This window comes from Scophthalmus maximus, chromosome 14 (assembly GCF_022379125.1).
Source record: "Scophthalmus maximus strain ysfricsl-2021 chromosome 14, ASM2237912v1, whole genome shotgun sequence".
NCBI lineage: Eukaryota > Metazoa > Chordata > Actinopteri > Pleuronectiformes > Scophthalmidae > Scophthalmus > Scophthalmus maximus.
Genome location: NC_061528.1, coordinates 17,451,568 through 17,479,412, shown reverse-complemented (window position 1 = coordinate 17,479,412; position 27,845 = coordinate 17,451,568). Strand labels below are relative to the sequence as shown.

General features: G+C 46.2%; 1 protein-coding gene across 7 annotated transcripts in view; it reads left to right on the top strand.

Moving 5' to 3' along the window:
* hdac4 (histone deacetylase 4) overlaps positions 1–27,845 on the top strand; it is a 122,263-nt gene that overhangs the window by 60,814 nt on the left and 33,604 nt on the right. For 6 of the 7 annotated variants that reach the window (XM_035651334.2, XM_047337066.1, XM_047337063.1 and 3 more), the window contains 10 exons: positions 12,429–12,632; positions 12,758–12,903; positions 13,422–13,572; positions 15,657–15,777; positions 16,887–17,005; positions 22,378–22,506; positions 22,745–22,851; positions 23,025–23,144; positions 23,525–23,732; positions 24,385–24,602. In XM_035651334.2, coding sequence (XP_035507227.2) covers positions 12,429–12,632; positions 12,758–12,903; positions 13,422–13,572; positions 15,657–15,777; positions 16,887–17,005; positions 22,378–22,506; positions 22,745–22,851; positions 23,025–23,144; positions 23,525–23,732; positions 24,385–24,602 — 1,523 coding nt within the window. Of the gene's footprint in view, positions 1–4,563; positions 4,849–12,428; positions 12,633–12,757; positions 12,904–13,421; positions 13,573–15,656; positions 15,778–16,886; positions 17,006–22,377; positions 22,507–22,744; positions 22,852–23,024; positions 23,145–23,524; positions 23,733–24,384; positions 24,603–27,845 lie in introns of those variants that run through there. The other variant, XM_047337068.1, reaches the window with a different exon arrangement.

The window sequence follows — 27,845 nt, the reverse complement described above, 5'->3', positions numbered from 1 at the left end:
GTTTGTGTGAGTGTGTGTGTGTGTATGCTTTTAGAGTTTTGGGTTCAGTAGCATTAGCTGTTATCAGTGTCATGGCTGTATGAAATCCAGCTAAGCCTTTGACGTCAATGGCATACAAAAAGCTGATAACGCAGACTTTATATCGCAGCCAGGTGTGTGTGTGTGTGTGTGTTGTCTGATCAAACAAAACTTGGGCTTCCTGGATTCTACACTGAAAATAGCTCAGGCAAACACACACAGAACACACAGACAACCCTACATGCACCTGCACGCACACACACACACACACACACACACACACACACACACATAAACAAATTTGGGGGGAAATGTGTATTAAAAAAAAGTCAGCGCCTTTAAATGCACTTACATAATCTGCTTACTTTTCGTTTTTTTTACTAAATTTGGTAAACAAAAAAACAAAGAAACAAATCAGTAACTGTAATTGACGTGAGTAATTTCAACATATCTGGAAGCATTGCCATGTTTTTGATAGAGACCTAATTAGGCCTGTCACAATAACTACTTTTAGTCAGACGATTATTAGGCCAGAAATTATTGCGATAAACGATATTGTTGTCATTTTTTGCAACTGAATCATGTGAGCTTTAAGCAAAGGCTTATTGGTCTTTGTGTGCGTGAGAATCACTGCACTCCTCTCCAACACATTTGTGACTACAGTTTCCTGTTGTCCTGTAGAATTCTTTCAGCGGAGGGGGCAAAATGTGATAACTGATGAGAATTCAGTGCACAACATATAACTGCTTTTTAAAGAGCTTTACTGGAGCTTATGCTGCTGAGCAGACATCAAACACTGTGCATTGCTCCACATCAATGTCACGCTGCCCTAAACATTTGTCCAGATTCGAGATGCGACCTGACTTGCAGCTAATAAACGACCCGCATTTACTGCACTTTGCCTTGTCGTCGCTCTCTCTGTTTAAGTACAGTCAGACTTTTGACAGTTCACTGCCGTGTGTTTCACTCTGGTGGTCGGACGTCAGCATGCCAAGCACGAGCTCCAATCAAAACACAGGCGACGGTACGTTGATGTGTGACATAGATAGGCATGTCCTGGTGGATGAATAAAAACCTCCTGTTATGTAGTCACGTCCTTGCAGATAACCGATAAGCAGAACCGAATTTCAACTTAGATTACCAGGTAACACTGCTTTGTCCTCACTGTCTCTCCTCAGTGGCTTGTTGCCTACAGCGCTCCATCGTTGTGTCTTGTCATGGTAAAATAAAACCCCTCGCAGAGTCGTGTAATTGCGACTTCATGACATTTAATAACATTCGGAAGTAGTGGCCGCAATAATTTAGCAAAATGAAAATAGAAGAAACAAGGCTGCTGAGAGAAATGTTATGGATCTACGCCTGCGACCCAGAGCAGATGAGAGGATTGAAGCAGCGTGACTGGCTGTCAACAAACACGCATGTACACACAATGACGTATGGCGATTATCGAGGTCAATAGAAATGATCAAGTTCATGTTAATGTATCGTAAGATAAATATCGTGACAGGCCTAGACCTAATTTCTGTATGCAAAAAAAAAGTGAAAAGCATCATTGTGGGATCATAGATAATCATATGCCTCTTGGTGACTAAAATATTTCTTCTCAAGCCTGATTAAAAGTGATACTGAAGAAAAACAAATATTTTTCCTTCACCATAAAGATCCAACACATCTCCGGTCGCCCCCACAGATTTTTGCCTGATTTTCAAAACTCCTTGGGGTGATCTACAAGGTGTCATCAAAAAGTTCTGAAACTGCACCTATACCAAGCGAAAAATTTGGTCGACACCCCCTTCAAAGTAGTCGCCTTCTGTAGGAATACAATGCTTCAAGCACCTCAGTCCTCTCTTTCAATCCGTCTGCCCTCCACTGTGTAACTGGGCAGCACTTCAACTTGAAGGAGGGTGGCTGGAGACCCCTGGATTTGTTGTTGTGGCCAAAATACTCACGTGTTTCCAACGTGCCATGACCGGGTAGGTTTTCATGATGGAGCACCCAATTACCATAGTGCCACAATTCAAGTAATTAGTGCCGATTGTCCTCCCCTCAGACACCTCAGAGAGGTGCAGTATGAGACAGTGTCACAGCATTCTGCCCTGTGACTGTTAAAGAAAACCCGTCTAACCTGACCCACCTTCTTGGGTCTTGCAGGTTTCAGGCTCTCCCACTGTGAACACTGCTGTTTGGTCACAGGGTCATACCCAAACTCTTGTTGATCCTCTAGATGAGTTTGACACAGAACCTGCTAAATTTTGACGTCCATGGTGAAAGTGCAAATGCCTGCAACCCAGGTCAGTGTTGATCGCATAGTGCGAGGCAAAAATACTGACTAATAACATGATTTCAGTCACAGTGCAGTCCATTCATTTTGCTGACCCCGCTGTCCAAAGCGACATACAACCATCGAGGCAGGTAGCAAGAAGGGCCTTGCCTAAGGGCCCACACTGGGATGACCTGGAATCTAAACCCCCAGCCTTCTGTACCAAAGTCAGTGGTGTTACCCACTAAGCTATACCACGGATGCCGCTTCCACAAAAGGAACAGTGTTGGAACTCTTTGATATAACCTTGTAAACGTTGGACAAACTACTCATACAGTTTGGGGACATCAGATATTTCCCAGCATGGCTGCAGCCACCTTCACAGGTGGTCACCATGTAGTGGGGTTAAAAGCAACTCTCTACCTCTTTACCCCATTAATCCAAACATGTACCATTGGTTACCACTTCCATGCATCAGAGGACATTGGCATGACATTCCAACCTTTGGAACAGCTCAACGTTGTGCCGCACACAGCTCCTTGAGCATTCACATCCAGCACGCGCAGGTTCAGTACACAACTGTCTCTTCTTCAGTCTTTGGGTCTGTTTAATTAAAAAGGAATGATAAAGTAGACTCTCTCGCAAATGAGGATTCGCACAAATGAGGTAATTTATGCAATTAGACTCTCAGAGTAAACGGCTATTCATACTGCAGTCAGTCCCGTCCTTTCTGTTTCTATTCATACACTGTCCATAAAGAGTTGCAATGCATAGTATCATACTTCCCGTTGATATGACGGTAAGAAATACATCAAGCATCCCCCCCAGAGGAGCACTTGTCATTCTTGGACCCTGATGCAACTCAACAGCCTCGTTCTCCAGTCGCTTTAATTGCTTCTCATAATCATTCAATCAAAACCCCTTTATTCATATTTAATGCTCTGTTCAGTCATTGATGTATTAATGTGGCCCAACACTGATTCAGTTCCTCTCCCTTGATTTATTATTTGTGTTTTTATGTCTCCACACCAGCAACAGCCGTTGCCAGAGGCCTTATGTCTTTGGATTTTTCATACGTGCAAAATCTGAGGGAACACAAGTTTGGCACATACTGTACGAGCTGTTTCCCAATTCATGGACCAGACTTGACACGACGACCAAACCAAAATGAAACTGTCTGATCTATAGCGGATGTCTTATTTTGCCGTCACCAGCGCGTTCCACCGTTACTCGCCAAGCAACGGTGCTGCAGTTGCCCACGGTTCGAACGTTCATCACCAGCGTGAAATTAATCCAGGCCAAGGTTGGGCTGGGAAGGATCCACCGGTTGGTTTCCTCGGGAATGTAAGGACGCAGTTGTCGGCCGCGTTTCAAGGAGCCTTCCAAAGGGGACAGTGGCATTGCGCCGCTGTGACGGAGTCGGTGTTCAAAGGCTACCGAAGGAGGCGGGCCCTGACTGACCGACACAGCCATGGCCTCAAAGAAGAACGACTTAGAATTTGATGGTTAAATGTCAAAAGTCAAGTTCGCTTTGACCTCATAAAAACACCGTTTTGGCCATAACGCAAGAGAGGCAGACATCGATATAAACTGCAACTCAACTGTTTGGCAGCTGTATAACTGTATGCCGTGTAAATCATATTACTTTTACTTTGTGTTTTAAATTTGCTTTATATATCTATATCTATATATAGATATAGATATATATATCTATATCTATATCTATATATATATACGTTTCTATGATGGTCATTTTATCCTTTTTTTTAACAAAACATCCATGCAATATTTGCTGGCACAGTATTCAAACAGTTTGAGGTTGGATACAAAGCCCCAACTGTAAGCAGCGTCTTCTGTGTGTGCGCAGTGAACGTATCTGATGTGTGTTTTCCGTGGTGGTGAAGTTTTTTAGCAAGGCCAAGCAGCATCCGTTATCACCAGGTCAACTACACAACAACTGTCGGGCTGCTGGTGTGTAGGGGAGCTTCAGCGAGGAATGTCTGTGTGTGCAACAAGTAACACACATCAGCACCGATATTCGTTCAGAGCTAAGTACATGGAACGCCACGGTCAATCAGTCGAGGGAGAAGGCAGTCGCAGTCTCTCTGCCTCCCCGCTGATCGTGCCTGCCTCGTACTCTCAACATGCCTGAGACTGTCCTCTGATGTCACTGTGAGAGAAAGGGAGTGAGAGAGAGCGAGCGAGCGAGCGAGGAAGAGAGTGGGAGGGGAACAGAGGGAGGGAGGGAGGGACAGTGGCAGCGGCAGCCGGAGGACAGAGCGGAGCGCGTCAGTGAGAGAAGCGGAGAGAAGCGCGATACAGTGCGAGACGGAGAGAGTGTGGAAGACGGGCAGGGAGAGAGAGATCTGCTCTCACCCCGAAAACCAGCTCGGTCTGCTGTGTTTCTGTGCCACAGCGGACTGTACTGCTCTCTTCCGAGGGTCACTTTTTTCGGCTGCGAACACACTCTCTCTCTCTCTCTCTTGCTGAGATACTGTACACTGCACACACACACACACACACACACACACAAACACTCAACAGCCGGAAAGCAAGATTACCACTAATGGGTAAGAGCTCTTGTTGTTATGCACAGATTTATGTTTTAATAGTGTGTGTGTGCGTGTTTTCGATTAAGTTTTATTGAGCTGCTTTGTAATTTGTCTTCTTATTGCGTAAATTATGTTATTTTGTGCCTGTGTGTGTGTGTGTGTGTGTGTGTGTGTGTGTGTGTGTGTGTGTGTGTGTGTGTGTGTGTGTGTGTGTGTGTGTGTGTGTGTGTGTGTGTGTGTGTGTGTGTGTGTGTGTGTGTGTGTGTGTGTGTGTGTGCGCTGATTAATTTCACGTTGGCGTGTTCCGTTAAGTTGGTGTGTGTACGAGTGTGAGACTTGAGAGTACGTGTGTTTTATATAAACTTGTTGAGCGTACAGTAGGGATCTTTTTTACAGTGCATGTGTATTCGCCTGAGGAGCGTTAGTGCGTGTGTGTGCGTGTGTGTGTGCGTGCGTGTGTGTGTGTGTGTGTGTGTGTGTGTGTGTGTGTGTGTGTGTGTGAATGTGTGTTCATCGGCTGTGTGGGTGTGCGGCTTTGAGTAGTGACAGTGTTTATTGAATGGCACTGATGTATGGAGAATCTCGCTCAGCACCACTCAGTGCTGCCTGTAACTGAATGGAGCAGATGGCGGTGGCCTCTGTCTGTCCCTCCCCACGGCTTGTTGTGTACATGTGTGTGTACCATGTGTGTGTTTGTGTCTCTGCCTCAGTTTGTGTGGGAAGTTTCCGTCTTGAAACATAACGCGGTTACAAAAGGGGCTTCATTTATTGCTCGATAAATTTAGAAAACGGTGCAATTCCCTTCTTGTGAGGAGCACTTTTGCAGGAGTAAAAAGCTTTTTTTCCTCTGAGTTAGATTTCTTCCCCACCCTGTGGATTCACTGCATAATAACAGTTTCATTTGCATTTCGGTTTGGTGGCCGTTGCGCCTGCAGTGTCACCATGGGGCCCGTATCGCTCTGTCTTGGTTCATGTGTGGTGTCTGTGCTGTTTGCTGCTATCCCAGCTCAACTTGAGCTTTGAGTTCACAGGGCTGCGATAGTGATTTATGTCTCTGTATACAGTACCCCTCCTGGAATCACGTTATCGCTAAATTAATCTGTAAATGATTATATTAGAGCACATTCAATTGCCTTAACCAAACGGCTTAAACCCCGTCTGTCAATCACAATGGCTAGCCTTCCTGCAGAGAAAGAGAAAGGAGAGAAGAGCTGTAGTGACACAAAGGACGACGAGCTACGCCACACACACCAGGGACATGCAATGTGACATACTGTACATCAGCATTAGCACTAACTCAGTAAAGCATTGAGCTCGATGCACATGCAGGCCATTTGTTGAACCATTGGTTCTCCCTCCGTCTCCTAGCCCCGCCCCCTCCTCCCTTGTCCAACCAACTGCCGGTCACAATCCCACCAGTCGCCATGGTGTTTGCCTCCCTTCTCCGTGAACATGTGTGTGCATGTGTGTGTGTGTGTGTGTGTGTGTGTGTGTGTGTGTGTGTGTGTGTGTGTGAGAAACTTTGTCAGCAATTACCACTCATCCTTAATCTGCGTGTCTTGTGCTACTGTCACCTGTATGTGTCTCGGTGCTGCCCTGTTATTATCACACACACACACACACACATTCGCTGGGTTTTAATTGCAAATGACGGTGTGCGCTCAGTTCCTCCCTAAACTGTAATTAAACATGCATGGGGGTTTTGTCTGAGTGCACAGATGCCCGTAGGGGCCAGGAACTCCCCTGGGAATCCTGGCCTATAAATAACTCCCTCTGTGTGATCCATAATCTTTGCCTGATCACGGCAGAGGGATGGGGGGTGTGAGAGGAGGGAGGGAGGGAGAGCAGGAGTTAAAGATAGAGACACACACACACACACACACACAGTGATGGATGAAAAGATGAGAGAGAGAGAGAGAGAGAGGAGGCATTTCGCTGGTCACGTTCAAGCAGATTTCACATCACCATGCCCGTCGTAAGGGAAACCTCACAACATAAAGCAAACACATCTTTCCCGTCTGGAAATAAATAGAGCTTATCTCACTTCCACCCTTTGTCGTTCGACGTTTATGGCGCTTATGCTGCTTATGCTGCGGAAAATCCTGGAACGTGGACACATTCAGAAATTTTTTGTAGACATTTTTTCATCGTCGTCACCTGTTAGAAATTGTTTTATTCACTGGCATTTTTTCACGTGACGAACACAGACATGGCTTTGTGGAGCCCGACGACCCCTTGTCTCATCACTTATTGTGTTCATTTTGATAGGAATCGCTGCCGGAGACTAGAGTTTGCTCTGTGTCTGTCGGTGTGGACTGGGAAGTGCTCGGCCATGCCTGCAGCAGGATTGTTTGCATTATCATGCCCTGTGCTGTCAGGCTGAGTCAGCTTGAACAAGCCGCCCTCTCAACCTGTCGGCACAGCACCGCCGCGTCGTGCCACATTCACCGTGGGGCCATCCTTGTAAGCCGGGCCGATTTGCTTCCCAGGTGTCTGCGCCCCCGTCGGGCGCCGCGCTCGGCCCCTTTTGGCCTGTCGCTCTTCCTCACAAAGCTTTGTTTTATCGTAAACACCGCCTCCCGGGGACTGTCATTCCTAGAGCTGCCGCCCCTTTGTTGTCATGGCACAACCGCAACAGCGCTGTGATCCCACGGAGGCGTGTCGGCCTGACCGTGAACTGTCAGCGTGACGTGACACAGATGTGTGTCCTTGTCTGCCGTCGGACCTCTTGACCGCGCAAAAAACCCAACAGTATTTATAGAGCCAGAGCAGAACTGTCTGGCAAATTGGGATCCGTGAAAATATGCATTACGGCCTTTTTGCAGGGTAGAAACAAGATTTGATTATACAATGGCAAATTGTGGACTTTTGTAAAATCCTGACTCTCCACATCCTGTATGATGAATCACTTTTACAGTCTTACACATCTCTACACCCTAAGACCTCTGATCCAATGGCTCAAGAGGAAACTGGAGAGTAAAAGCTTTTACCCTGGGCGCTAAAATAGACTAAAATGAAGTCTGTGTGGTTCAGGTTAAGGCTTTAGTGTTGACATATACTGTAGCTGATCGAAAAGTTTGACTGCCTGTGTGTAGCTACAGTAGCACCACGAATCTCTCAGTGCATCGCAATGGGGCAGCCGGCGTGGTTAGACTCCGAGTAGCTTGGTTGAGCGGTGATTACCCCACCTCCTCCATCTCTGTGTGTCTCTGTGCTGCAGTGTCTGCTCCTGCAGCGGGCCATTGGACCGCTGGTGCGTGAAGTGACCAGCCACGTTCACGGAATAAAAAACACGGACGGACATTCAAGATTTGAATTGACTTCACTGTTCCCCAAGGAGAAACTCGGTTTGGGCAGCACACCTTCTGTTCTGATCATAATAAATCCATACCGACACAAAACAAACACAACAAACACGTCATACAAAAGTATGAGGAAAATACATTGCTTTGATATACATGTACATTTTTCATTTTTTTGTTGGATGTTGACGTGCATATACTCTAATTATTTGATAATTTCTTTGTGTATGATGCTCAGGCTACCTGTCATCACATACACACCTGCACACAGTAGCTTTGGTGGCTGTAGTTGGCGGAGGAACAACGTGTTTGTCTTATGAATCACGTTGTTGTTGCACGTCACCTTCTCCGTAAGATGTTTCTGTTTGATAACTTTCTATTAGCCGGTTTTGCTGATCCCTGCCGTGAAAACATTTTTTGGCAGTTACAAGCCACGAGGAAGCAGAATGTTCCTCGTGGCAACACTGCAGGAGACCTGCAAGTGTTGTTCAGTGTTTCCTCAACATTTTAATTTATTTGTGGGAGCACACCGCAGTATCAACATGTTTTATTATTTTTTTTACTATTTCAATTGTGCGAAACCTTATTACACTGTCAATCTGTGTCTGTGGACAACCTCTCTGCTCCCTGCAAAACATTCGACTACAGCAAGGTTGGTCAAGCAAGTGTGTAATGTTCATTTGAACTCATTCCTCGTCCTGAGGAGGCCCAAAGGCAATTTGGACCAGAGGTTTTTTATCAAAACCAAGTACTTAGAAACGTAAGAAAGCACACGTGGGTGGACGCTGAACAGCCCAACCTGTGTGGTTGGTTATCCAATAAATTTATCTGGATTAATTCCGGACTCCAACCAAGTGAAGGAGTCACTCTTCCAAGGAAGAGAAGAAGAGCTGTAACTAATGAAGAGGGAGATGCTACTGTGAGAGAGCCAGCTAGGGCATAAGCAACAGGTGAGATGACTGAAAAATATGTTGTTGTTTTTATTTGATGGGGTGTAAAACAAAGGAGTGAATAATAATAATAATAATAATATACATATAGTTTTATATAGCACTTTAAAGATACTCAAGGATACGGCAACGACACAATGCAACACTGGACTCTAACACTGGACTCTTCACTAATACATTTCCATGGATGTCTTAGATTACATGCACTTTTTTTTCCGAATGGTGTGTTTGGGTTTTGTTGTTGCATGTGGAAGCATGCGCTTATTTTTCTTAATTTGTGTTTTTTTTCGGGGGGCGGGAACCCCATTTGGCTATGAAAACAAACAGACCCTTGTGAAGCCCCTGCTGTGGCATGCCTATGGAGAAAGGCACTTGGGGAAGCGTACATAAATAGTGTGGGGGTCGAGAGCGAGTGCTCATCTAACTTCGGGGGCCCAACTATCATCCCCATTCCTGGGGATGACAGGGCTTTGTGTCCGGTGCTCACCGTCGTAAGACCATATGGGAAAATATACAGTAGAAAGGGCATTAATTGGGGGTGATGCTCCATACATATTTGGCACCGCGGGGCTCGAATGGCCGGCGCCCGGAGCCCGTCTTCAAAGGGGGCCCAGTGTGCAAACTGGCACTCTGTTTGGAGTGCACTGATGGATGAAGTGCTCCCACAAAGGGTTTTGTTTGTTTGACCTTGCTGTTAACCTCTTTTTAAATATTTGTTTAGACTGTTGACGGGCATGTGTGCGTATGTATGCGTGCGCGGTGAATACGAGAGGGTGGAGAGGTCACCACGGTTCACCGGCGAAAGCTTTGTTTATGTAACACGAGAGACTGGCACAGGCTGTGTACTGTGCGCACCATAAACAGTGGCATCTTCCAGTGTGGCTCTTCCCGGTGGCTCGCTAGTGGTGACAAGTGTCAAACATCCACGTTTGTAGGTCAGAGGTCCAGGTATCGCTCAACACGTACATGTGTACACAGCTCGCTTCCCCTCCTCGCGTGTCTCCTCGTAACCCCTCGGAGAGGGGAAAAACCGTTGAGCTGCGAGTTCCTCATTCCATAATAAAATCAGCTGAGAGCATATTGAGAACTGTCCCTTGTATGATAAAAAAAAAAGAATTAAATTAAACCCCCACCCTTTGCATTATTAAAACCAAACCAAGATCTCTCATCTTTTCAAACCAAATGAGAAAAAGTGTTAATCTTAATGTCCAGTGCTCATACAGGTCTTTACAAGTATAGTCACGCACACGCACACACACACACACACACACACACACACACACACACACACACACACACACACGGCCCAGTGGAGCACCAGCATGTCTGGCCTGGGGGTGGCCACACCCTTTCTCCCCTCCCCGCTGTCCCGTCTGGTGGTGTCGAGTTTCCTCCCGCACTGGAAAAAAAAACCCTGCCCGGTACCAAAGATGCCATTGGCCCGTCTCAGCAAGTAACTGCAACTCCACCGCCACCTCATTGGTCAGCGGGGCATGCCAGGACATCCATGATACGGAGATGCTCTCGCACTCGTCTCGGGGTATTGATGACTGGCAGAGCGGGCTCGGCTCGGTGCAAGGTGGGCAGATATTGATCGGGGGAGAACGAATGCTGCGCAGGAGGATTTGAGCGCGAGTTTGAATATCGGGAACCCGACGAGAATTGATTCAGTTGTGTGAATTTGAAGATTTTGTCGTGCAGAACCTTTTTTATTTTACACTTGTGAAACTAATGTCGCATACCGGCTCTAACCATCAGTAGCGTCGCCTACATTAAACCTTCAAGTATTTATAACACATAAAGCAGCGTATTGACAGTGTCTGATCACAGCACGCCATATTCCAGTTACATATCAAGGGGTTTAAAAGCTGGCAAAGGCGTGTTTGCATTTTGTTCTCCTCTTCTCTCTCTAGTGTTGTGCTGTAGGACCGTACCGCTGCTCGTGTGCAAGCTGCCGTGTTGTTTGCTTGTTTTTTGGAGAAATAATCTGATTGCACTAATACCCTAGTTTTTGCACATCAACCATGCAGGCGCAGGGATATTGCGTTCCCGATGTTCGCCCGCGTGTGTTTATCGTGTTTCGGGAGCGCTACAGGCCCATGCTACTTCATTGGATTACGCTGATGAAGCAGACTAAAATGTCGCAGATTAAATGAAACACAGGGAACGTGACACAAACGGCTGCTTGTATTTCATGTCCGCCTTTGACATCACAACGTTAGTAGTTTTCATACCTGTGACCTTTTTGTGTGTGTGCGTGTGCGCGCGTGTATGAATCCATCTCCCTCAACATCAGACACAACTTTGCTTGCTTTTCTGGAAAAGACACACAAACACACTCTACACAGTCAGCGTTGCACTTACAAGTAGCAGAATGTGGTGATGCTGCTCACAGACACTCACAGACACAGTGGAAACACACAAACTTACACACAAAGACGCACTGAGTAAGTCTGTGTGCGTGTCAGCAAATCCCCGCTGCAAAACTCATGTAGCAGGAGGATTGGGGTTTTTTTGGCCCTCTGCTGCCATGTTTCATCATTCTACCTGTGTGTGTGTGTGTGTGTGTGTGTGTGTGTGTGTGTGTGTGTGTGTGTGTGTGTGTGTGTGTGTGTGTGTGTGTGTGTGTGTGTGTGTGTGTGTGTGTGTGTGTGTGTGTGTGTGTGTGTGTGTGTGTGTGTGTGTGTGCTTGTCAGGCTTTGTGTGTGTACAGAAAGTGTGTGTGTGGGTTTTGTCTCCGAACGATGTTTGTCCAGATGTTTGATGTTTAAAATTCTTGAAATGTATCGTTTCAAATTACTGTGAACAAATATCACGAGGAAAAAAAGATATTTGAATATTTGTTTTCTTATCTTTTTAGACTGTCAGTCGTGTTATGGATCTCTAACTCATCACTGTACTGTAGCAAGAATTTCACTTTTTTCCCCCCAAGCTGAACTCGGCGAAGCTCACAGACAAATCTGTTGTCGGGGTCAAAATCTTAGCGGTGCAGAGACACGCACACAGTTGCACGTGTTGTTCACCGAGGCTCATATTGGAGCTGAGACGGTAATGTCAGCAGAGGAAATCTCAGAGGGAAGAGGAGGCACACTGCATTGTCCTGCTTCCCTTTAATGTGTTTTTCATTTTCCAATTGTGTATGAGGAGTGTATGTATGACTTAATCTGTCAGAGTCGATGAAATATGTTTGAACCTCCCGTGCATAATCTTTTTAGACATCTGCACTCACGGATCTTTATTGCTGTTTGTTCTAACCAGATTCCACCTCCCTGTGCTCCTTCCCTCCACTCTTCTATCTTCCCTCTCTCTTGTCCCTTCGCTTTGTGGCCTCGTCCTCTTGTTTCAGTGGACGTGAGCACCGCAGCACTGCCCACGCAGGTCCCCCCCGCCACCACAACCATCCTTCCCATGGACCTGCGCGTAGTCGACCACCCTCACCACCACCACCACCACCACCACCACCACCAGCAGCCCCCCTTCGGCCTGGTTCCCCAAACCCACCCCGTACCAGGTCCTGCATCGGCCGAGCCGGGCCGCGGGCCAGTCGTCAGTAAGTCGGGATTGATCTTCCGTTGAGCTGGTCTCGAGGCTGAGAGTTGAAACCTGACTTTTCTTTTACTGCAAACGCATCCTTGATGCTCAGGTCGATAACCTCTTACATAATTCCTCTTACAGACCACCAGGAGCAGCAGCTGCAGCAGGAGCTTGTGTCTCTCAAACACAAGCAGCAACTGCAGAGGCAGCTCCTGATTGCGGAGTTCCAGCGGCAGCATGAACAGCTGTCGCGACAACATGAAGTCCAGCTGCAGGAACACATCAAGGTGAGGCGATGGAACGGGCAGAGAGATCTAGCTCCTCTCCTCTCTTCTCCTCTCCTCCTCTCCTCACCTCTCCTCTCCTCACCTCTGAAGGACAGGAGGAAGCATGTGCATGTGTACACTTATGTGAGTATGATGTTGTAATTTGATATGGTGGCACTGCTTTGCTGCCTAGTCATCGGCAGGACAAGACCACTGGTCCCAGTAAACCTTGTGTGTGTGAGAATCATGTATGCCACTCACGCCGCTTTTGAAGCCTCACTGGTGCTGCTGCGACCACAAAGTCAGCCAATAAGCATGATCCGTCTGCACTGAAAATAACTCTGCTCAGTCTCCAGGTTGGCATGGCTCTCATTGTGGCTCGAGGTCGGTGATGTCATGCGTTTTTAGAAAAGCAGATCACTGTTTATAATGAGCAATAATCCATGGGCTGCACCTCGTCGAAAACTATTTCTCTTCAGCTTTGATGTTTGTTTGTTTTTTTTGCCCTTCCCATCTCAGTATTGTCTCTTCTCCACCAGCACCAACAGGATTTGCTGGCCCTCAAGCACCAACAGGAGCTGTTGGAGCACCAGAGGAAGATGGAGCAGCAACGTCACGAGCAGCAGCTGGAGAAGCAGCAGCGGGAACACAAACTCCAGCTGATCAAAAACAAGGAGAGGGGACAGGAGAGTGAGTAGCAACTGCCGTGTTATGACGAGTCGTCCCGAAAATAAGGGGCATCGGTCCAGCGTAACCAGAGGATTTGTACTGGAAAAAGATAGAAATGGGTGTTAGTGGTGAATGGGTGAGTAAGCTCCAAAGACAGCTGTCATGTTTTCGACCCAGCGTATTCTCACCCGCCACCCTCCTGAACGCTGCCAACGTCTGCTGTGACTCAGTGCCTCAGCGCAGTCACGGCAGGTTCCAGAAAGACTCGACCCTCACAGCCGCTCTGTTACAGCAACAGCCGTGAGAACAGCCCGACCTAACCACAGGTAGCAACGGGGCGAGGCTAGGCGAGCAAGACGTGGCACACCTGCCCTCAGTTGTGTCATATTTTTGTTCCAGCAACACAATTAAACCCCTGCCTTTCCTTTTTAAAGGGCATTTTTATTTAAACCTAGGTTTGATTTGTGTTGCTTTGGCCATCATTGCATCTGTAAAGCTCATGCTGAGATCTGAAAACACAGTCACATCGCTGGAAGAATGCAGGTTTGACAGCAATTAGCTCAGTCTGTAGATATCATAATAGCTATCTATGTCCAAATCCTTTGAATCCAACGTCGATTCAACAGTGTTCATTTGTATCCGAGAACACTGATAGTATCCATACTGTCAGGAGTCTGGGCTCATCCAGCTGCAAAGAGCTCTTACATTTAATGGCAAATTAAGCTCTCCCTGATAGTGATACTCACACGGTGGCACATTTGTCTGGCAGGGACGGGGGGGGGGGGGCATTTGTGGCAGTAATTTTAGCTGTGCCAAGCCAATTGCTTCTCTTGTTCCTGTAATTGTTTTGTGCCACACAAACCGAGGGCGGCAAGAAAGCGTTGACTCACTTTCAACTGAAAGGCACCGCACGAGCGGACTCGCTCTGCCTTTCCCTGCCCCACTGAATACTACATGTCGCTACAATTTTTTTTCATCCACTCGAATGGCTTTCTCTAATGGAGGAAGAGTGTGTGTGTGTGTGTGTGTGTGTGTGTGTGTGTTTTTGTGTACACGTTTGCCTGAACTAGAGATGCTGTTGATGGCCTGGTCATGTTTTTTTTTCTTTTCCGAAATGGCTTCGTACACCTGCGTGCTCATTATTCATACTTACAACTTAAATAAGTACGCTCATCAAAACACAGATGGTGTTTCATGATGATCGTTGTCAGTGCGGCTGTTAAAGCGGTCTCACGTTGGCGTCCTTGGGCGGGCTACGGTGCTCGATACAAATCCTCGCGAATGTCGTTAACGGTGGGCCCACACTCGGACCCATGTTTTCTTCTCCCTGCCCTTTCTGTCAACCGTCCTCCGCCGGACGGAGTGAGCCTACAGTTGGACGTCCGCGGAGGGAGCAAGGGGGGTTGTAAACAGAGGAAGCTTTGTTAAGTGCTGCAGTAAATTGCATCGAAGGCAGTCCCATAAAAGCCAATTTGCTTCAGTGGCAAAGCAGACATATTGGGATGTCAGCACCTCCAGCTGCACCGTGATTTAGTGATCATATATTAGCTGTTGTCATTTTCACATACTCATTTTACCACTTTCTCCCTCAAGCTTGCAACACCACCACCCTCCCCAACACTCCCCCTTTTATCTCCCTCCTCACGCCGTTTATGATATTTTTCTAACGGCCTCTCATTCCCTCTCACTCATCTCCCTCCCCCGGATGATTTGTTTGTAGCTGTGAAATGAGGGTGGTAATTGAGGAGAGACCAGGAGCCGAGCGAGAGTCATGAAGTGCGTCTCGGAGGCGAGTCGCGCAGCAGCACCGCCGTCGTCTCTCCGGAGTTTCAGCGAAGCTCCGATGCAAGGTTTTTGCGTCCGCATGTGGCTCGAAACACATTCCGCGTCAAAGCAGGGGGGGTGATGTTGTCATAATCTTCCTGTTCGTTTCACTTGATCGAACAGGAGGTACGGTACAGAGGAGGCACCGAAGCACTAACTGCAGCAGAAATCTGACACTGAAAGAAGTGTTTTTGTGTCGGGCAACAGGGCTCTCTGTATGTGTGCGTGTGTCCAAATACAGTTATACTCACCTTTCCCCTCGTGTCGCTGTTTCTATTTAGGTGCAGTCGCCAGTACAGAGGTAAAGATGCGACTTCAGGAGTTTGTCCTGAACAAGAAGAAAGCCCTGGCTCAGCGAAATCTAAACCACTGTCTGCCCAGCGACCCGCGCTTCTGGTATGGGTGAGTGTCACGGCACACTACCGGAGAACAACTGGAGTGAAACTCGATGAGCACCGATCTGAATTCAAGCGTACAGTATGTCAGTTAGATTGGAAGTTACATACCGTTTGATAGGAACGTAAGAAACGAACACGGTGAGAGTCAGTATGTTTCCTGTCCTCTGTTACTACTGTAAACTCTTAGAGAATGAACCGCTGCATTGGAAAGCAACATCACGGAAATTCTCTTTCATTCCGTGACTAATTTCTGTATTATCGTTTTTTTTATTATCGAGGAAGGGTTAACAAGCATTTCACACTGATGAAACCTTATATTTATGAGCATCTGTCGTTGTTGCCTTTTCGTATCTAAGATCAAAAATCATAGCACTGGAAAAAGCATCAAAACATAAAAGTCGCGGCGATGAGTGACGTAAGAAAGTCCCTCATTGCCGTGTCTTTGCGAACATGGCAAACCGTGCGGTGTCGCGAACCCCTGTTGCGTGGGTGTCTGTTCTGTTGTCGACGTGCTTTTTTTGCGCGCAGCGCGAGAAGCTCCCACCGTCAACATTAGCCTCTCGGAGAGTCCTCGCCAGAGTTCAACTACAGAGAAAATGTCGAAGGAACGAGTCTTTTTTCTCTCTCGGTGTGTTTTTTGTCCGTGACTGACAGCTGGCTCTCTCTGAGGTGTGTCTGAGGGGTGCGTCTGTTTGAGGTGGGCCGAGCAGAAAACAGTGGCACCTCGCCTGCGCTTTTAAATATTTGAAGAGGGCTTTAAGCAGTCAAACATTTCTGCCAAGGCGGGAGATGATAGAATCCAAAGTGTGTGCCACAAGCGTAGGGAAAATGATTATCTCTGTCATAATCACTATACCCAGTTTCTTTGGTCTCCTACCTGTTTTTTAGTCACGACTCTCCTCTCCACTCGTGTCTGTTTGCATTATTCATTCGCCTTTCACACAAACGTATGAATCCTTTGCCACTTTTCACTTTTGCTTTTAGTTCTCACTCCCCATACCTTCTTTCTATTCTTTGTCCTTTGACAAGCACACATGGAGCCGGACTTTACTTGTTAGGAATGCCTGGAATCATATTGCACGTTTTGAATGTCTTGTCTTCATCTTTTTGTAGAAAAACCCAGCACAGCTCTTTGGACCAGAGCTCTCCTCCCCAGACGGCATTGTCAGCGTACAACCACCCGATGCTCGGCACATACGACTCAAAAGATGACTTCCCTCTCCGCAAAACAGGTACAGGGTTTTTTTTTTGCTGAGGTATTGTTTCTCTGTGACACCTGTGCGCACCCATTGTCTGTCCACAAGGGCACCCTAATCTTTCTTTTTCCCCGTATAAGCAACCCCTATTTGCACATGAACCATGAGTCAGCTACCGGAGGATTTGAAGAAGCTCCTAAAATATTCTTTTTAAAATGATCTGAGAGGTTACTATGGGGGGTCTTTTGAATCTTTCTAATGTAAATGAGGGTGGAAGGACAGAGAATGGAACCACTTTGAAAGTAAAACCCTAAAAGAGGTAGAAAAGTTAATAGCAAAATTGTTATTGTTATGAAGAGAGACTGGAGATCACAGGACAATCACGTACATACAATCTGTCAGTTGGCTTTTCTCCTGTTGTCGATTTAATCCCCCACTGATTCTGGCGAACACATTCAAGTCACACTGCTTCAGGTTGTAGATCATCCTGTACAACAAAACAACTCTTGACTAGCTCTGGGAAGTGTCCGAGGAAACGAAGCACAGCTCCTGCCTTTTGGACGCGCCAGACTGTTGTTTTGTCCGTCCTCCTGTCCATGTCAAATACGTCCAAGCTGTGATTATTCACTTAGCGTCAGCAGCTGCCTCGGCTGTATCGCTGGCTGCTTTCACAGCTGGACGCCAAACTCTGTGTACTCTCCACTCCGGCCTGCCTGCTGTGCGCGGGAGTCTGAACTGCCACACAACCCGAGAGTGCACGTTTCAACTTTCAGGGACACTCAGATGCAGTGTTGGGATTCAGTGTCCCTGTGGTGCAAAGAAACACTCACAACTTCCAGTTTCACAGCTCATACTGACCAAAAAAAAAAGGCATAGCAAGCTGTGCAGTACATACATGTCACTGGGGATATGTGAAGGCAATTACATATTCTTCAGGAGGAAATGGAGTTTGAGATTTGAAGGCGGTTTGGTGTGCGTGTGTGTCTAAGTTGAGAGGGAATGCTGAGTGCACATGTGCACACACATGGCACGGCTGTTGAGGAGCTGTGGTGTCAGAAGTGAGCAGACATGGTTCAGATCAGACTGGCAGACAGAGGGATGAACTGTGCTCCGGAGGAAGTGAGTGACAGTGGTCACCACAGTTGTACGCTGCTCTGACGCCTGGAACTGTCATGCGTGACGTGTTTGCCTGCGGTGACCCGTGTGGGTAATGTATGCGTGTAAATTATAGATGTACGTTAAGAATTCATTTTCTCTCTCGCAAGTAAAGGCATACAGTATATTACAACAGGGGTCCATTGTCCACGTCTGAGAGGCTTTGTGATCATGTCTCTTAGAAAACAGAGGACCACTTTGAATGCTGCGGCAGGAAGTCTATTAGGCCTTCTTGACAGATGCAGACTTGTCATGATGACCCCTTTCTATTCTTTTCCCTCACTCTTTCAGACAGTCACACACATTCACATACCACACTGTGCACTGATATTTACATGCAATATTGCACTTTCCACATTCTACATTTTCCACAATGTGACGCTCCTATTCAGCACAGAGAACAGTGAGGGAGGTTTTACCGGAGAACAAATCAAATCAAATGTATTTATAGAGCACATTTGAAAACAACAACAGTTGACCGAAGTGCTGTACATTAAAAATATCCCAAGACCCAAGAACAAACAGAACAAAACAAAAAAGACACTTGGTCCAAAAACCAGGACTTCAGTTTAACTCTCATTAAAGTTTAAAGTTTAGGGCCAGCCAGGCTCTAAAAATTGAATTGTCGTTCTAACACTCAATCCCTTCCTCTCCACTTGACCACCACTGATCGTCGATCTTGTTCATGCACCATTACCACTTCCATGTACACAACGTAACTTCACCAAATCAATGACTAAGATTTTATCTATCTAGTCCCACACCCTGTTTTGCTGCCTGTGATGTCGATGATTATGGAATTTAATTTGGGCGTGCTGGTGCACCCATGGGCTGCTCTGGCATGTTATGAGAGGCACTTAAATAGCTAAAATGCAAATAAACGAAAAGAAAAAAATATCATATCATAAAATATCAGCATCTGCTTTTCCACCCACCTCACTCGTTTATCACTTGGGTGTCACACCATCAGCAATGGACACTATTGATTTTTAACAAGCTTATGTCACCTCCATAAGAAGTCCTCATGAGTTGTAACTTAGAGAAAGAATGTCAATGCTTATATACACTAACAAGTGTAACTAATGTAACTAAGAATAGATGGCATTTGATCTCATCATATTGCATCATTCAAACACACACGCACGCACACACACACACACACACACACACACACACACACACACACACACACACACAGTATCTATATATTTATACATATATATATATATATTTGATTTTGAGATGGTTTGTTTACATATGGGTTTCTAGAAAATATGTAAATGAGACAGATCTCTCTCTCTCTCTCTCTCTGTTTATGTCCATCAAACCTTATCTAATGTGTCAACCACATGAGATATTTCTTGGAAGCGCTATTGACGAGTTTCAGAAAACGACTCTATTGATTGCTATAAATCTCTCTGCCTCTCTGCATTTCCGTAGAAGAGCAGCACGGCTTCCCCCAGCATGACTCGGGACTCCCATCCGTCAAAGCAAACCGATCAATATGTTTTGTATCAGAGAACCATTCCTCCTGCACTCCCTATTGAGGTCCTGCGCACCACTTGTGGAGATGTTTAATCTGGTATTGATACGCCATCGGATGAGAAGGGTTTTGTACAGTTGGCTTGAACTGCTTTGTGTGAGTGAAAATCCCATGTTGAGGCGTATTGTGAGGCTTGAGATCTGAGGCCACATATTAGTACACTGAGGATATGATACATAACAAAACAAATATGCAGTGCTACCTTGGATTCTGGACCATTGTGCGTTATCCTTCCTCCCCTTGATAGTGTGGAAATGTTTTTTTGATATTAACAATGTCAGGATTGAGGCTTGAACCTAGAACAAGACATACTGTTACCTAACAGGAGAGGATCTGCAGAATGCAGAATGTACCAGCATGGCTGAAAATATTCAGCTTTTTGTCTGGGTCTTCACCGTCATAAAGTTGAACAGTGACATTTGCTGTAACATGGTGTCGTCCTGCTTTCTTAATGGGTACGTAGGAAGAAAGACCAAGATGGAGAGATGGCAGAGGAAAGAGAGACAGGGAATTAGAGGATAAAGAGAGATGGGAGGGGATGGATGGCGGCGAGGGGAGGAGGGAGGGGAAAAGGGCTACCATAAAATACCAGCGTCAGCAGTAAAACCAGTCTTGGCCCTCTGCAGCGAGTGTGTTTGCACGTGTGCACACTGGTGTGCGCTTTTGCCCAGTCGGCATTAACACCCTTCAAAGTCACCGTGTCCTGAGATGAACACCCCCATTGCGACCACAGTCCTACTTCACCTTCCTTCTCTCTCTCCTTTACCGTCCTCCAAACCTCCCTCTAACCTTCAATTTCTCCTTCCGTGTTTCATCCACTCGTCCTTTTCTTTATCCATTTCTTAATTACTTGGGATGCACAACCCCACAACCTTGGCCACTACCCTCTTGAAATCACACTCTCTTGCCTCTGTGTGCCCTGTTTCTTCTTTCGTGGCTCCCGACGGTTAGTGTCCAGTCTCTCTCACATTTAGCGCCCGCCGGCAGTAAATCTTCACAGTTTAATAATGAGTGAATAATAATAAGAGAATAATAATGTTAAAATCTACTGGAATGTCGAGGCACATTCAGAATCAAACCGCCTATCAGTTATACTTCACACACGTCTTTAGTTTGGCTTCTTTTAAACATTGGTAGATTGTTGCAATTGCCAAAACTTGAATATTGTTTTAAATAAAATGTTAATAATATAGGGCGTTAGTTGTGATAATGTTAATATGTTAAGGTACTACAATTCTCTTTGCTATAGACAAAAAACTTGAACTTGAGTGCAGTCGTGCTTCTTTATCCAATGGGTACAGTGCTTCTTCTCCCATAGTCTTCTCTTGTCCTCCAGTTCAGCTTAAGCATAGCATTATATCCTGACCCACCCGATCCCTCTTATCGAAAAGACATTGAACGAGTGCCCTCCACTCAGAAGAAGCACTTTTTTTAAATTATTGAGTTTCATAACTTGCAGCATTGTTGCCCTTACAATTGAAAGTGCATTTGAAAAAGTACATAGACATTATGGATCCACACTAGGTCGTCTCATCCCTACTGACTGGGGAGGTGTAGTGCTTGCACCTCTTTGAAGCTCATTAAAACTCAGTGAAGCTTCGTCCTACCTCGATTGGCATTTCGAGGCTGCGGGAAGCCTGGGCCTGAGGGTTGATAATGACCCCGAATAAGTCGTCTATCGAGGAATACTGTGCACAGGGCCGGCCCAAGGCATGAGCGAACTAAGCCACTGCTTGGGGCCCCATATAGGCTAGGGCCGGCTCTGACTGTACACAATGAAGAATCCTTTGCTTTCGACGTCACTGCACCAGAAAGTCCCGTCCACTTCTCTGAGGCTAATGAATGGCGCGTGGTCTCTTGGATAAGATGTCATGGGAGGAGCTTAGGGTCAGCCGTTGGTCGACTGTCCAGCTTCAGCTAACAGAAGGAAGCCAGTGGAGGAGGGAATAGAATAAAACTGCCTGTGTTTTTCGGTGTCGTCTGGCAGAGGCTGGCCAGGAAACAGGACAGGCCACTCACCGGTGCAGCTCGGGAGCGTCTGTTTTCAAGCAGAGGCCCGAGAAATGTAGAAAGAGGCAAACGCATGCCCACGTGCGCACAAATTGAAAGCGTCTGGAAACGAGCAGCGGCCATTAGTTAAGCATGGAGGCAGCGTCATTAAGCGTGGGGTCAGAAAAAGCTGCCAGTTGGCTGCCTCCCCTCGCGCTGCAGCGCTTCCCACTGTCACACGCGACGACGGCTAACCCCAGCTCCCGTATCCGTCAGCCAACACATACGCCGTGGCCTATAGGGACGAGCTCATTAGCCCCGACTACATGCCCGCGAAACAAGCTCCCACATGTGCGGCCCAGCGATCCATCGCAGAGCCGAGTGCCAGCGTGCCTGTTCAGAGCGAATCTGTAATTTCCGACACATTTATGGGGCTAAGTTGGGATGTAACACATTGACATCCTGTTTGAAATCTAATACTTAACCCTGGCACTTAGCTCTATTCGCTTTGTTATCTGCTACTGGGACAGGACTAGCCATGTGTGTAGACAAGAACACATCTTTGACAACCCCTCATTTTTTTTACTGTTGATTGTGTTTCATGTCGTTTAACATTAACGTCTCAGACACCTTAAAAGTTTTATCTTACTCCAGACTGAAATGTCTCCACCTTTCGAGTAAATCCCCCACCCTGCTCCTGTTCCTCTCTGTATCTCATCAGCCTCTGAGCCCAACCTCAAGCTTCGTTCCAGGCTAAAGCAGAAGGTGACGGAGCGCCGCAGCAGCCCTCTGCTCCGCAGGAAAGACGGTCCCATCACCACTGCCAAGAAGCGTTCCCTAGACGTGGCCGGTGAGTGCTCTTGTCGCTGGATTACATCAGTTGTTTTAATTGGGTATATCATGATACAAAAATGTGCTGAATCATAATTTTGACCGAACACATTTGGAAACGTCACCGTCTGGATTTTGCATAACAACTCGATTGGCTTGATAGCTGAATGTTTCATACACTGTAAATACTGAATTATCTTTATTGTTATTATTTTGAAGAAAGCAAATTGAATTTCCTTTTCTTGCGTGTGTTTTAGAGTCCGCATGCAACAGTGCGCCGGGCTCAGGTCCCAGCTCGCCCAACAACAGCTCCAGCAACATCCCCAGTGAGAACGGGGTCATCATGTCCAGCAGCCCAGGAGAGGTAACCCACATAACTTTGTGCGTGTGTACGAACGCATATGCAAATGCCCATTGGTGTTTGTGTGTATGAGGCAGTGGCGGGCTCCTGCAGGAGATTAACAATGTCTGTTTATTTTTTAATGGAGCGCTTAATCTCTGCGAGTGTTAAGTGTGTGGTTGTGTGTGTGTGTCCAGGCGTCCCTGCTTCAGAGACTGGCTGCAAGGGAAGGTTCAATTAGCCAGCTCTCTCTGTACACCTCTCCTTCTCTGCCCAACATCACCCTGGGACTGCCGGCCACAGGCCTTGCTAACTCTGTGAGTACACCTAACATAATATTAATCAGTTGTACAGAACAAAGTCTTGTTCTTTTGCTTCGAACAAGACTATGGTTTGCATAACGTGCACCCGAAATGGTGTTTGAACACATGTGAAGTCATGGACAACATTCACTGACGGGACAGTTTAGTGTAGAGAATAATGGGTATAATGCAAACCAAAAATCATGGAGTTGTTGTCTTTCTGATTATGCTCATGGAGGTTGGAAATCGCAAAGCGAATCCCTCTCTCTCTTCCTCTCACTCATTTGACCCTTCTGTCTCCATCCATCTGCCTTTCACTGTTTTTGTTTCCTCTTCTCCCTCCTTGTGTCTCAATCTCTCTCTCTCTCTGTCTGTCTGTCTGTCTGTCTTTGTAGGTGGTGCCGGGACACCAAGATGGCGAAAGTCGACTGCCTGCGTTACAGCAGGGCATTCCTCTGACCCCTCCTTTCCTGCCCGCTGCCCACCTGCCCTCCTACTTGGCATCTTCAGCGCTGGACAGGGAGGGGGCCGGAGGGGGCACAGCTGGTCACAACACCCTCCTCCAACACATGGTGTTGCTGGAGCAGAGCCATAATCCAGTGGGTCAGTGTTCACTACAACATGTGTTTTCCTTACGCCTCAGCCGTGAGCAGCCTGTTTCTGAGTGAAGTACCATGCAGATCACCGAAGACATTTCCTGCCATAATAATACCCTTGCTTTCAGCTGGGATGCTGGGACTCCACATGTCCTTAATTTTAGTGTATTTAACACATGCAGAAAAAAATGAGATGACAGGTTACACAGTAAGTTACAGAGTAATGTTGCTTTATTAGCTCTCAGACTACAAAACCAACACAACACTCTTTTATTCTGTTTAAAAGTTTTTAAAGTGAAGTAGTTAGTAGTAATTAGCAGTATTATTTTCAAGATGAATAACACTGCCCTTTAATGTTATTTAACCTTTGGTTTGTCTCCAAGGCAAAATTATTGATTTTTTTTAATGTCCTATGGCTTTTCATTTTTTAGTAATCCTATTAGCAAGCAAAACATTTCACTCAAAAGCTTAATCACAGAAATGTTGACAGGCTGCAAAGTCATTAAATACAGAAGTCCATGGGGTTTAACAGCCATGAGGCGTTGGACACAATTATGTCTGGATGTAAAATGTTATTGTAGCCACAGCCACATAAATGTGACAGTGTTTGTTATAAAAATAATAATAAATTTCCTTAAACCGTTCTGTGTTTACCACAGTTGGTCTTGGTGGCCTTCCGCTACCGTCGCCCGCTGTCTCCAAGCTTGCGCGGGGCCACCGTCCCCTGGGGAGAACCCAGTCGGCCCCCCTGCCCCAGCAGCAGTGTGGACAGGCCCAGGCCCTGCAGCAGCTGGTGGTCCAGCAGCAGCACCAGCAGTTCCTGGAGAAACACAAACAACTGTTCCAGCAGCAGCAGCAGCAGCACATCATCAACAAGGTGCAGTAGCTCAGTGTGTGTGTCCGTGTGTGTGCATGTGTTTTTGTGTCCGTGTGTGTGTGTGTGTGTGTGTGTGTGTGTAGGGCAGTATTTGTCCATCTCCGTGACACTGATTTGGTTAATGTCTGTGAATCCTGTCCATGAGCAGGATGAATCAGCCCGCAGTTACAAAGTCAAGTCTTCCCAGTCTTTCTTGTGTTCATGTATCCCTACTTCTCCCTGTCACCCTGGCAACTGTGCTCTAAGGAAGCTACCTCCATATATGGTCACACAGGAAATGACCTACTGCATCCTTGTAGATGTGTGCGAAAGTGTGTTTTGTGTGAGTGTGTGTGTGTGTGTCTGTGTGTGTGTGCGTGCGTGCGTGCTTGCATATGTGTGTCTTTGTGAGAGAGAGGCGTCACAGCGAGTGTCACTGTCGAGAGGGAGATGGCTCTTTGTGTTTGTGCGTGCATCTCCCTGTTTGTGTGTCTGTGTGCTGAAGTTCCTGTATGATTCAGCTCCATTATGTCTGCGTTGTTTGGCTGTTGGTGGCTCCCTCCGCTTCTAGACTCCAGGCTGTTGTGAGGCCAGACAATTAAGCAAAACCCAGGTGAAATATTTAGTTATTTTCGTGTAACCGTAATAATGTTAATGAGTTTTTTTCCGCAGCCAACTTTAAATGAGAATGTGACTAATGAGTTTGCCACGGTACATCAAAAAACGGAAGCTGCATCAGAACCACTGTGATGATTTTAAATCATGATTTCTTTACTTTTCTTTTATCTTTTTTCTTTTTTCTTTACTTAATTCAGCATTTTAATGTAAGGCAAACACTCTATACAGTTGTGTAAGAGCCAGATAATACATCGGTGCACAGCATTAATCTGCTGTCACCAATGCAGAGATTTCCAGTTAGAAGATAGTAGTGGTGTTGGTTTTCTGTTTCCTGTTGAGTGTTCCCATATTTTTGTGTTAAATTAAATTTTTATTAAATATATATACATAATATATATATCGAGCAGAAGTCCAGCTTCACAGGTGCAAAATTTGTGTTCGCAGACGGCAAGGATTAAATACTTTTGGTCTTTTTCAACCGATTATTGCTATAATATGATTCAGTCAAATCAAAGGTTTATAGTGTCTCGAAATGCAAACCACATGTGTAATCCCCCTGTCATCAGCAGAGTTACTACCGCTGTAAGCTCCTTAAATCTGTTTTAGAGCAACACATGTTCCAAGTCTCTGTTCGGATCACTGAGAATCTGCTCTTAACATTTCACTTTACTGCAGAACAACACTACAAATTACTACCCTGTGACCTTTGTGAGTGTGTTATTATGGAACAAGTTGGAAAAAGAACCATGTACTGTCACGGCAGCCCATCACTACACCTTGCTTTATCAGCAGTTTGAAATAAACTGTTCAGTCTTCAGTCATAATATAATATGATTCATGTACAATTTCTAGAGCTGTAGCTCTCTCCTCCAATGTGGCTCTAAATCAATATTTATTTCTATTACTGAAAATTGATGGCTCAGTGTTCAGCCCACTTTTCTCACTGGAATCACTGGGACAGCTGAGGTCTCCCTGTGTCGATGTGGTCTTCTTCAGACTCCCCATATTCCTCCCACATTACTTGTGAATACTGTATGTTTGTCCACGCAGTGTGTTTGTCATCCCCGCTACAGACTGACAACATGGCCACTTGCCTAATCCCTTTTCTACACTATCACTGCATTCAGACTCCCGTCAAGTGTCAACCTCACAAGTTGTAAGTGTTCAATTAACTTCACGCACCAGGTTGAAGTTGTTGCTATGGAGAAGCACAAAGAGGATGGGGTTAATTCAGCTATTCAGTCCACTCTCCAAATATCGCCTAGAACAAGGAGGTCATGATGTTGGCTAAAGCTTATCCGTAACTTTTAATTGACACCAAAAGCATGCAACAAGAAAATGCCTTGACATCCATCCTGTGTCTGAGAAAAATGGGGCATTGTAATACAATTGTCATTGTAAAAAACAAATATTAAATATATATTTAAGTGCAGTGGATGTTTTTTCTCATATTGATGTTTGCAGTTGACGCCACGGTAGTCCTGTTCCTCCTATTACAGAACTTAATTTAAATGGATTACATGTCCCCAGCTAGTCGTTGCCTTTGTTTTGCCTATTTACTGCTTTACAAAGAACGCGGCACAGGGGAAAATGTAAAAGCAGCCCCAAGGAAACGCTGTTTATTGCTGCATAATAAAGTCAGCCGCTTAAAACCTGCAATTCACTTTCTGTTTAACACGAGCGAGTGCGATAGTCCAGACTGCAGCGGTACCCGGCAGTATGATTGAACTACCACTTTTTTTATCACAGCGATAAGGATCATCGCTGCCACGGCATTTGAAGTATTTCCATATGTGCTCGTATGAGCGCAGCGTTACAAACCGTTCCTGCAAATCCCTCCGCGGTGTGTTTATCTCCATTTATTTGCCCTGCTCACCGCCGGAGACCCGCCGCTTTGTAAAACATGAGTCATCTCCGGCCTTCCTTCCTCTCCCTGTTCACCTTTTTTTTTTCTTCGTCGAGTCAGTAAGGAAAGTGGGCGCTTCCTGCGAACCTCAAATTTGGCTTTAACAGTTCGACATGTTGGCGGCAAAGAAAGGAATGAAAGAATCTTGAATCCGTTCCAGCCTGAGCCCGCTGCCTCTCCCGCTTATTACCTCAGACAGCTAAGGCAACACGGTGGTATACTTCACGCCACTAATATCGCTGCGAAAGTGTGCGTGTGAGCGTGTTAGAAAGGGAGATAGATATGTAGTCAACTAGTGTCAAGTGTTTGTTTATACAAGCCCCTTCGCCTTCTCCACCTCCCGCTCTGTCTGTCTTCCAACTGATTCAACAGGCTTATTTAGTGTCTGTCCCGGTCTGTCCCCCCTCCCTTAAGGTTCATATCCCAGCAACTATTTCCTTTGTTGAGGAGGAGGAGAGGCTGGGGGGGGGGGGTGGGGGTCAACAAGAGCGAAAGGAAGAGCAAGAGTCAGCACAGCAGCAGAGTGTTTTGAGTTTGTTTGGAGAAGAGGGACTGGGATGAGGCAAGAGCCTGCTCTCTGACGTCAATGGATTGTTCCCTGGGCAATATGCCAATCGTGTGTGCGTCTCTCTCTCTCTCTGTCTGTGTGTGTGTGTGTGTGTGTGTGTGTGTGTGTGTGTGTGTGTGTGTGTGTGTGTGTGTGTGTGTGTGTGTGTGTGTGTGTGTGTGTGTGTGTGTGT